General features: G+C 44.0%; 2 protein-coding genes across 2 annotated transcripts; one reads left to right on the top strand and one right to left on the bottom strand.

The window, feature by feature from the left end:
• Nucleotides 1-3,515: 3,515 nt before the first annotated feature.
• N7532_003006 (uncharacterized protein) lies at nucleotides 3,516-3,734 on the bottom strand (the record flags this gene model as incomplete). The annotated part of the gene is made up of 1 exon (XM_056615500.1): nucleotides 3,516-3,734. One exon carries the CDS (start codon nucleotides 3,732-3,734, stop codon nucleotides 3,516-3,518), a length of 219 nt encoding a protein of 72 aa, XP_056475857.1.
• Nucleotides 3,735-6,424: 2,690 nt separating this feature from the next.
• Nucleotides 6,425-7,251, top strand: N7532_003005 (uncharacterized protein; the record flags this gene model as incomplete). Its single annotated transcript, XM_056615499.1, has 3 exons — nucleotides 6,425-6,513; nucleotides 6,600-7,082; nucleotides 7,140-7,251. The coding sequence occupies 3 exons, from the start codon at nucleotides 6,425-6,427 to the stop codon at nucleotides 7,249-7,251; spliced, it is 684 nt and encodes a 227-aa protein (XP_056475856.1).
• Nucleotides 7,252-11,912: the final 4,661 nt, after the last annotated feature.

Raw genomic sequence — 11,912 nt, 5'->3', positions numbered from 1 at the left:
CATTTGGAGACGCCGTCATATTCCCCGCCCGGATTATAGAACAGGCAAACTAGAACGTCATTGGGGTCGTTGAACGGTGACACAAAGACATCTGGTATGTTGCGCCTAGGTCGACCCGTTCTCCCATTGCATCGCCTCTGCGTCAGAAAGTAAGATTTGCTGCGAGGCGATGCAGCAGCCACGTGACTGCGGCACGAGTGGGAACTAGACCTCGCCAAACGTGGGTTTGGGTTGGGTTTTCAATTTCTTTACCCGCCCACGGGTAACCCATCGCGGGTTTTGACCTTGGTGAACCCGCCCGTGGGTTCTTGGCGGGTACCCACGGGTTGCCCAAAATACCCAAAAATATGCATAACACATAGGGGCGCATATAATATCTGAATACCATTGCCGTACAGTTTAGATACAGTAGTAGATTTAAAACAAGTAGAATACTATATTGACGTGTCAATATAGTTTAGATACAGTTTTAGATTAAATATAGTATTGAAGACACTACAGTATTAAAGACAAAATACGGTTATGGTCTTCGATACTGTTGTTGCACTAATACGGTTTTGCCGCCTCAATACAGGTTTGCTGCCCTAATACGTTTCGCCCCTCAATACGGTTTGGCAACCCTCTCACAACTGTATCGCAAAACTGATTCGCTTACTCATTATAGAGGTTCCATATCAGGTGACTGTATAGTGTGTTCCACACTTTGTGTAATGATTATATACAGTGCTAGAGTGCCATTCCTCATTACTATATAGCTCTTATTAGTGTAGTATAGTATTGAGATACCAAAGTTTCAGTGCGCGCATTATATAAGGTTATATGATGAGAGAATTATACTACCTATGTATACGATTTAATTTACCACGAGCTAATAATATATTTATGATGTTTCCTGTACTTAGCTTAATTTGGTTGGTTAAGCACTAGCCACCCAATTATTCAGGAGAGTACAGAATAGGAGTGCAAGCTCAGTTGCTATGAGGTCGCCTATGTCTCAGGGCGTTATGTCTTGGTAGGGGATAAAGAAAGTATTACAATAGGGGCAAGAAATTAAATATCTCTAATGTTCCGGATCCTGAATATATCCTCGAGGACTCTCTTTTCCTTGGCATCTAAAGGAGTCTACAGGAAAAGTGGTAATCTCCCAAATATTACATTGATCATCAAAGACGAAGTAATTGACTGAGTAATAATACAGAAAAAAGCATAATCGACAACCCCTCCATCGTCTTTGGAAAACCAAAAAGCAAAATTTAGTACAATCTTGGATAGGCTCTTGTTTAATCAAAAAAAGCACCATTTTCATCATCGACCTCTTCATCTCCGCTGTCATTGACCAACACAGTCGCAGTTTCAACTGCGATCTCAGCAAAATCTTCCCTTTTAATGCTTCTGAGCTTCACACTATGAGGTGCTTTGAAAAAGAATTCTTTAACGATCTTCAGCAGATACCCGGGGGCGGTGTCCCGAATAACCTTTTCACTGGAGTGTAAGAGGTCATAGTGGGCTTTGCAGTAGGATGCTAGGTTGGCAAAAATAGCTATAATTAAAGTCAGATTAGCTTATGCCAGTAGAAAATGACGTGTGGAGATAAGGACCGGGGTTAATATACTCTTGATATAATTTTGTCCTTCTGCAGTTGATCGATCATAGTCTACTATGTCTCTGACCCACGAAAAGACAAGAAAGTAGTCATGAGATGTGAATCTTTCCTTAAAATAGGTGTAAAGATTCTTTCGATTCGTGATGGCCCTGAGGCGCTCTGTGGACCGAGATTCTGAATCAGTGAAGTTGACCCTGTCCCGAACATATGCCTGCGATAATTAGCCATGGGTAACTATAGATAGTCAGGAGGTAGCCTTGGACTATACCTGCATGCTCTTAATCGTATTAGACTTCCAAACCTTAACCAAATTCTGGGCATGGGTGAGGTGTGACCCCCATTCAGGTTGGTTTGGCGTTAAACCAGGCTGTGCTTTCTGCACAAGTTCATCAACATTATTCGCATCCACCCAGAAATATAATAGGTAGTGCCAACGGCAGTAGTAGATAAGTTGCCGCTCGTAGAAGAGGGCCCTCTCTTGCTCAGCTCCCAGTGGGAACTTTGCATGAATATGATATGGTCGAGTGCCTCCTCTTTTTCTTTTTCTGTTTCGCTGCACTTGTCTATTTCCATCCCCCCTGGCATAGAACAAGTATCTTGTTCGAGGGTCGATAAAATGATATCTTCGCTTGTTGGGACATCAGTCGGAATCGGGGTTTCACATGGCTCAGTCGTTCCCTGACTTATGGCTAAGCTAGTAGTGCTTATTGTTGCCTGGGATGATTCTTGTAGGGATGAGCTGCAGGGTTCTTGATCTGTGGTTCGCGGTCGAACTGTCTGTACTTCAGGGAACTGAGGAGGATCTTCGCACTCTGAGATTCTAGCCTATATGATTTTGATTAGTCTCTTGAATCTTGAAGCCAGATTTGGAAGTATGAATAATCACCCTTTTGCTGAGACTTTTGCCCCGTGACTGTGAGGCGACAGAAATTCCTGAAGGCATAGTAGATGTTGGACTGTAGAAATGTTAGCCAGGGGTCCATTATAACAGTCAATTACCATTCCTCACACAGCACCTGTGAGGTTAGGACTAGTGGAGTGACTTACCCACAGAGTTGAGCTTTGCTGAATGATACTGAATTTGGGCCTTGGGGTCCCTTAAAAGGGCAGTGTAGTTGATTTGTTGGACAGACGGAGAGTTGGAGCAGTGATTAAGTCAGGATGGAGGATGTGAGAAGGGTGTTGTGGATGTGTTATGATAGTTGGCGTCGCGTTTTGCGGCAGTCCATAATAGTACAATACAGTATTGTAATCAGCAGTGTACCCGTCATACTCTATAGTACGGTCCATATAGAAGTAGTATGGCTCAAATGTGAATTTCATTATTTTTAAAACCCCAAACAGCTTGCAATCTTTATTTTATATTTTTATCACTTCTAAAAAAATTTTCCTTACTTCTAAAAATGAGGTTTCTAGACGACAGTGCTACGATTTACGTTTTCAATACCGTTCTGGTCCAGTATCTTGTGATACTACCACCAGACACAACACTGCACCATAAATATGGCACTTTAGGCAGGCACGCGTGGGATTTTGCCGCCCACACCTGCTATACACTACAGGGCGCCTTAGTGCCAGGCCAAAACAAATATGTTTACTTACACACGCTCTTCTGTCAACAACAATCCTTTTCATCAGCTCTCCTAGTATCCAGTCCTCTATTTTCGCTGGCATTTCACACGAGCCCCAGAAATTTCCCCATGCCCTAGGTAAGACACACACTGTCCCAGCCTGTGCCAAACGGTTACCGGCTTTGCAGACTGAACTTTCTCAGTGCGATCACTCCATCAGGATTTCAGGGTCCTTTCTCACTCTGCTTATCTCAACAAGTTTCCATACTTAAGCTAACGAGACTTTAGGCCTGACCTCGCCCTGTTATTTATCTTGATTCCACAGCCTCACCAAGTCATCCTCACAATGTCGCGACGCGGACATCGCCGGCCCATTCAGTACCTCCGATACCAAGAAATGCTTGGCCATGCCCCTGAGGAAGGACAGCAATCTCGTAGCCAGAAGCAGCAATATCACCTTCAACAACAGCACGATCCTTCTCAGGGACTTCAGATTCCCCTTCAAGTACACCAGCAGACACTAATGCAGACATCGAACCCTGCTGGGCCCATAGTACCATCTATTGAGCAATATCAAGCTGGTGATGCTGACGTGGATATGCTTGATGTCAGTACGAGTGATGATAACCCATCTATTATTTTAAGCTCGCGGCAACTGAGCTTAAAAGTAAGTTCCTCGACAACACCTGAGTTGAATTACTTACTAACTATATTTTACTAGTCTATCAAGAGCGATCAGGATTCAGTCCCAGCCCAACAACAGCATTCCTCTTCAGAGCAATCAGACGGTAGCCTAAGCCCTGAGCCTGAGAGCGATGTTGGTCATATGGTTGCCCTGAAAGTTCTGGATAGTACCCTGACCAGAGAGAGAATCGCTCAGTTAAATCAGGATGCCCTAGCCTCACCAGAGTCTGAAGAAGAGGAAGGGCCACAGGAGTCAGACACAGAAACTATTACAACACCCATCTCCGCTTCTCTATCAACACCGAAACTATCTATGCCTCCTCCCAAAGGCATATATCACTCAGCCATACCAATATTCCAGGATGTCTCCTTGGATGTTGTTCCTGTTCCTCAGACAAGAACTCCAATGGACGCATTCAGTGCTGCACTCACTTTGCTGATGATTACGATGGCAATATCTCGAGAAAACTTTCAGCTCCTTTGTGAGCTTTTTGAAAGTATTAAGGACCTACCCCAGCTCCCAGAGCTGCCATCAGATCTTGGGACCTTGAAAAGACGTCTCAGGGGTCAATTCAGACAAATTCCACTCTTAGAGAGACAAATCTCAATTATTCCAACGAAACTGCCAACACTCTCAGCAGCAGAGCGACGCCTTGTGAATTCTGAAATGCGAAGTATCTATGTTATGGACCCAATTGCACTTGTGGTTAGGCTTTTGCAATCACCAGAGTTCCTTGGTAAGATCTATCAAGGATTTGCCAAGGTAACCGAGGAGCCGTCTGAACTTTGGGAATCACAAGCTTGGGGAAACTCCATTCGGACAACCTCCGGAAAGTTCGCGATGTTTACAGACAATACGCCAATCTTTCCTGGAGATGTTATTTCATATCAGTCACCTGATATCGTTGACCCATCTCATCTTGAAATAGGACGTGTTCTCTGGATTGGGGCCTACCAGCAGGGCTCCACTGAGGAAATTGTTTTACAAGTTCAACGCACCTATCACTGGGAGGATATCCCAGATGAACAACGAGGGCTGCTAGTACAGCTAGGAGGACCTGAGATTACCCAGTATGAACTTGTCCTACGTGAGAATGAGGATGTCCTGATCTCTCCCCATCAAGTCCTAGGAAGGATTGAGGTTGGCCGTGATTATCAGTTTCAGAATCTCCCAAACAGTCACATCCAGTCACCAAGACTGCCAAATATCTATACAATTGCTCGGATACTCAATGAGCATGAGAATCAACAATTGGTGACACCACTGAGGAACTCTTCTCCTTTACGAGGCGAACTTGAAGTTGATTTTTATGGTCGGCAATATCTGGTAGAACGTCTACATGGAGTGCGATATATTTCCTTTCCGTACCAACTATTTATTGATGGTTTTGGGCTGTATCGAAATATGTATCGGACTCTGATGGGAATCTACTTGATTTGCGCTGCGCTACCGTGTGTAGAGCGTGTTCATTCGGCAAATTGGATAGCTCTCACACTTGGACCATACGGGGCAAACTTTAGTGATACTATTGCATCACTAGATCCCCTCCGCAGACTAGACCATGGTATTGACATTACCTGGACTGATGGCCAGCCGATGAGAATCATTGGCTTTGTTTTTTCTTTGCTTGGAGATTTCCCACAACAACAGCAGGGTGCTGGCTGTAAAGGGCCTATCGCAGAGAAAGGCTGTCGGAGATGTACAGTCTCTAAGTCCCAACGGGGCAATTTAAACTTCGATATACGACGGAAAAGACGAGGACATTATAAGTTACTCCAGCAGCACCTTTATGCATCCCAGATCCGGAATGAAAGTGCCAGGGAAGAATATAGGGCTAAAAAAGGGATCGGTAGCCTGAAAGAGGTTACCCCTCTTTTCAGAATTGCGCCATGTATGAACTTGGTGACATTTTTCCCGATAGACCCCTGTCATTCCGAGTATGGTGGCTTATGCAAAATGGCTCTTGAGCTCTTAATTGAAGGAATCCTCAGTCCCAAAGGCTGTGCAGCGTTTTCTAAAATCCTTGAGACATACCCCTTCCCAGCTGGATGGACACGGATCCAGTCGCCTACGAATCATCTTGCAAATTTTCAACTGCAAGAATATGCAAGAATGAGTGTGATTGTTCCATTCATACTCTCTCAATCAATGGAGAGGAGCTGGATCAATGATAAGTTTTATAACCGCCTCCTCTATGGCCCAGTTGCAGCCCAGGTCTCTTGTGAAGCCAGAATTATCCGTGCTTATGCAGGATTTGCAAAAAGCAATTCAGTGCTGGTATCACCAACAATCTCATCAATGGACCGACAAGAGTTTGATAAGATTGTGAGACTTCCTCGGCTTAAACTACAGAGCCTCCTGAAAGCAGCCTATGGGGCAACTATAGGACGTGGCTTAGTATCTAGATCACCATCAGCATCGCAAATCAGGGCTCCACCTCCTCAACGCCAGACTAGCAAAACCGCTTCACAGCATGGAGCTTCGTCTATCCCTCGAGTCAAAGAAAAGCCAGCAAATTTGACTAAACAAGGGGATAAGTTCTATAATATGTTGTCAAGGCCAAATATGCATATTGCGCTTCACTTTGAAGAAGACTTAGAGGAGTATGCCACTCCTTTCAATAGCAATGTCCTTCCTGGAGAGAACAAACATCGGTAAGAATAACCCCAGTCATATCTAGAGTCTTAGAGCACCTTGACGGCAAGTTCAATTCTGATCTATTTACTAACCTAAATTTTAGGCATCTGAAGAAGCTTGCAGAACAGACCAATCATCAGAATCCAGAAAAGCACCTGCTCTTGAATGAATGCCTTCAAAGGGGTACACAGCTTCGGATGGAAGGAGCCTATGCTATCGATGACCCAGATGGAACTGAAATGGCTCGTAAGGTCGCCCGGACATGTCCTTCTCTAATCAGATCTCGCTACGGTGTTGCTATTCCAGATGATCCTTCCAAAACTGGCTCAAATTCTCGGAAGAAAAAAAGCATATTAGGACAGTCCGAGAATCCAGCTGAAACTCCATTCCACTCCAACATCAGGGCGTGGTCTCCTAACTACCAGGATCATTTTGGGATCCCCAACCAGCTTTCTTTATTACGAATGAAAAGCTCTTTCCTGGACCTTTTACGTCATTCCTATAATGCCGATTATTCGATTCCTCACATTGTGGACCCAGGTCCAGGCTATTTACGCTGGTACAACAAGATAACATTCCAGTACAGGTATATATTAATAAATTTTCCTTGACGCAAGACACTCACTAATAATCTGATTTATAGGGATAAGACATCAACCACAACTCTGTCTACAAACCAGTTCGCCAAGTTCCAGAATGGAAGCTTTGTGCTAATCCTTAACTTTTTTACTCACAAGTTACTGGGGGGAAACTGAGGGCTTTTCTCTACGGGCATCCAGTCCGACCAGTTGTGGGTCCAGGGGCTACAGACCCTGATCTGGGCCTCCCGCGTTACATTCTTGTCCAAGACCAATTTATCGTTGTCGGGCTCCCTGCAATTACAGATGAGCGTCCTTACTTTACAAGGGCTGCAAAAATCACCAACATCCAAGGGCAGCAGATAGGTGACAAGGAGCCAGGACACGTACTGGTTTATTGCACCTGGGAGATCTCGTTCTTCTAGAACAACCAGATAGGGATCGGCGTGCACCAGATTTGGTTTCATTTTCAAAGCCAGAATCTACTTAGCGGCCTTCCTAAGCTTCTCCCTAGGAGCCCCCAGCCCCCACCCCCCTTTTGTCTATTCTATTTCTTTCCTCCACGCTAGAGTAACTGATCGCATATTGAAACAATGTCCAAGTTTTAAAGCAGGGCCTTTATAGGACCCCACAGGATGCTTGCTACAAGTCTAGTCATTTTATTACACAGTGTTCAATGTCAATCTCTTGGTAATCCTTCATATACAGTGCTGATTTCACCTTACTGGTTTTGTTTTATTTTACAGAACTACTTAATTGCTAACTTCATGTAGATCAGAAAAAACCATTCTGACACTACTAAAAGTTTCATAAGAATGGCTATATTGTAGAAGTGAGTACAGAGAGTAAACATAGTCCTGTCGTGGCCTCAAGTATATTCTAAAATTACGAAAATCACCTCTTAAAGAATACTACGCTAGACTGTATCATCGCCTCAGGCGAAAAGCTTACCTTTAGTATATTAGATTATCGGGAGAGTTACGCGTAAGTGTGTTGTTTTTCTTCCCCGGACGCGTGCTCACTCTCTCCCAACTTCACCTCCTCAACACCACTCTCTATGCCCACAACATCACTTCTGCCATTATCCACGAGCCATCTTATTATTTTGTTTATCATATAATGGACATTCCAGTCCAAGGGGAAATGAAATTTTCATATTCCATTCTCTAAGTGGACCATGATGCAGTTTTCCACAAGCTCCCACATGTCTTAGCTCTTAACTAACTTAATGTCTCTACTCTAGAAACCAAACCACTTCACGTTATCCAGTATTGGCCCACCGCTATATACAGAGTTTCTATTGTATATCGATCCAACTCACTGTCTCACTACCTAATATTTCCTTCCTTCGATATATCCGATCGACCAATCCAGCTCAACTTCAGAGCCACAAGAACCCCTGATATGCCTATGTTTTACCCCCGTGGAAGGATAAAACACTAATAGAGCAGAGCCCTTACGTATCTCGACTCTTCAGTTCAACAACTCTCTATTCTCTATCTAGACCTCTCTGGCCCTCTAAAAGGACAGGAAGAGACATGATCCGATCCAGCGACCATATCACCTTGTTCACAGATGATGGGGAACAATAATACCAAATAGGTGGATAAAGTAGGGAGATAGTAGGAATAAGAGCATCTATGGCTCTTCTGGAAGGTGATATAACAGATCTTTGTGTTCTGACAACCTTGGAATCCCTTAAGGTGGATATTTCAGACCACATACTAATAGAGGTTACAGTGATTTGGCAATAGTATTGCCTGAGGTTCCCAATTATATTCATGGCTTTCTATCTAAAGCCCAGCCGGGCCCTATAACGCCACTAGCCCAGGACATTGATTGAAAACCCACAGTAACAGGCCACATTTCAAACAAAAACGCAGAGATAATAATAAATGCTCTCTGAGTCTACGTCACTCTTGGGAATCTTGTACTTAAACAAGGGCACCAAAATCCAAATGATAGCCGCAATGCTAATAATTTCCTCTAGAGGGGCTAAGCGACAGACTGGCAAGAGCAAGATCTATTCTCCTTCTAGCTAATAACAGTGCGATAGCATAAAGGATCTAACAACTCAATTATTGACCCTAAGCTAACATTGATCATTTTAGATATCATAACTTTGCGCATCTGCCATACTCCTACGCACAAGATAAAATCACCCATACTATATTATGGGATCTTGGAGTGTGGTCATAGGGGACTCTTTTTGTGGGTGACTTGCTATCAACTTTGAAGTATCAACGATGGACCCCAGATCAACAACACAACCTTCCAAGTACAGACAGCACCAAGATATTCGAAAGATAAGGATACCCTTATCCTTTCGTGACTTTTTTGTCCAACAAAATTGAATCGAGCTAATTAGCGTTCATCAGGCTCGGATTCTACATCATTCCTTACCAACAGATGTCATACCGACTCATGCTATGGATAACTTCAACATATCCCAATCCGGAAAATCTAGGTTGTATGATCCCAGTGTATCTCCACACACCTAGTGCAGTATTATGATGTGATGGTACAGAACATGCGATGTACTTTCATCTCTCATACAGACAGCAATTATTGCAGGGTACATCCAGGAAAAGTCTGTACATTGTCACGACAGATCCAGTCTTTTTCCAGATTACATCATATTGGCAGTATACTGACCATGATACAGGCATTAGGTTCCAGATTCCTACTGTCACATACGCTGTGCAGTATATACTCTATTGCGATACGACTCCATATTGGTGTAATTTGACTCCAATCCGACTCCAATCCGACTCCAATATCATATTATGAGCATAGGTATCACAAAGCTTTCAGACTGAGCTAGAACAGTGCTACAGTGCACCACCTCTGACAGCAACCCGATTCTAATCCCAGTGATAACTCAGTTATACGAATCCTACAGGATCGCGGTATTGTATTGTGATTGAGGGCATACTGCTTGGTCTAGAGAAGGATAGGGAGAGGCGTGGCGCCAGGGTTAGCCGGGATGAAAGGGGCCGGGATATATGGAGCACCAGAAGGCGTGGGGGCAGGATAGATCTCGTGATCATGTGATGTACAAACACTATTAGTAATAGAGCATTAAAAGCATGAATCACGTGTACAGTCACTCGGGTCAATATCGCCAATACCTTTCTAGCCGCCAATACGTTTTCGACCACCCAATACAGTTTTGGCCCGCCAGTACGTTTTTTGAACCCCAATACTGTTTCACTACAGTCTTGTACGCCAATACAGTTTTTAATCTATAACCGTATCTTTACTTAAATACGGGATTCAGATTTCAATATTATATTAGCTTTTAAACACGTATTAAAACTTCAATACAGTTTTCGCTATCACAACGGTTGCTTAACGAAACTGAATTAGATACTATATTAGAATTCAATACTGTTTTCTAACTGTTATAATACAGTATTTAGATATTATATATTCCCTTATGTGAAATCGTGGATAAACTCGATTAGTCACCTAGTGTAATTTTGGTAATTTATTTCTGTCACGCCTTAAGGTGTGTGTTACGTCGAAACAATGTACGCTGACGGCATGGAAATATATATTTACTGCAAAGGGACCACCTCCTTCATCCCACCACTTCTACATCCCAAGCGATCAGGGGCCACATCCATGAATTCACGAGAATTCAATGAGTTTGAGCTTTATGAGCCACCTCGAAATGATTATTTGGAAATTAATAAATTAAATCGGCGACACACACTTTCTCAGCGTCTATACAAAGTCACGTCCATTTTGGGCTGGGTTGGGTCGGGTTGGGTTTTTGGGTACCCGCGGGTTTAACGCGAAGCGAAAGTTAATAGATCCAAACGCACGACACGACCCCCCAACAAAGTCCATTTCCAAGTTTTCACAATGAGAAAATTTATTCCCAAGCCCGATAGCACGCCTCTTGAATATGGCTTCTTCTTCCTCATCGTCGCGATCATTGCATCAGGCTTTCAGTCCTCTGCTTTCCATTGAGCCGTCATCTGACGCTTTCCTAGACTCTGACATTCAGTCTTCTGTAAGAGAATGGCCCCTCCTGCCCCTGAATATTGCGAGACCACCAACAGGTATGCTGAGACGACCTATAGCCTTTCACTAGATCCCGCAGTAGCTACGATATAATCGCTCGAAGGCCCCCAGGAACGCTGAGGCGTGTGGGGCCCCAACGAAGAAAGAATTGGATTTTGTTCGAATCGAGTCTAGAGAGAGAGTTCCTAGGGTGGTGGGAAAAAACGGAGTACGGTCAAAAGCTGAACGGAGATGGTCAGTCTCAGATAAAATGGTCCACCGAATCGCGGCATGCCGACGTTTGGAAGCACTTCGACCAAGTAGCTGACATCGATACTGGGCGTCCACGAGTCATCTGTCAAGCCTGTCTTACTTTGCTTGATCATCCGCAGCACAAGAAAAATGGTACAAGCGCCATGAGCAGACACCTGAAGTCCAATACTTGTCGCCGGGGGAAAAGAGAGGATCCCATCAAACTTTACTCTCAGATTCGTTGCAAAATCATTCCACTAGTGCATCACTCGCCGCAGACAGGGTCACAACATCTGAACTTGAGGAGCAGCTGCTGAAAACCATCACCTGCCTTCGGCTGCCATTTCAGACTGTGGAGAACCCCGTGTTCCAAAGACTGCTGAACATCTTACACTCTGGTCCGGGGGAACTGGAAATTCCATCAGCGAAAACCCTACGACGGCGACTTCGAGATGCAGTTACAGCTCAACAGGAGTCACAGTTACAAGATCTGCCTGAAGATGCTAAGGTGTCACTTGCCTTGGATTGTTGGACCAGTCCATTCCAGCAGGCCTTCATGGCAATCACGGTATACT

This window comes from Penicillium argentinense, assembly GCF_028826775.1.
Source record: "Penicillium argentinense strain IBT 30761 chromosome Unknown utg000004l_segment0_segment0, whole genome shotgun sequence".
NCBI lineage: Eukaryota > Fungi > Ascomycota > Eurotiomycetes > Eurotiales > Aspergillaceae > Penicillium > Penicillium argentinense.
The sequence above is the reverse complement of the archived record's forward strand: the minus strand, read 5'-3'. Positions and strand labels throughout refer to the sequence as shown.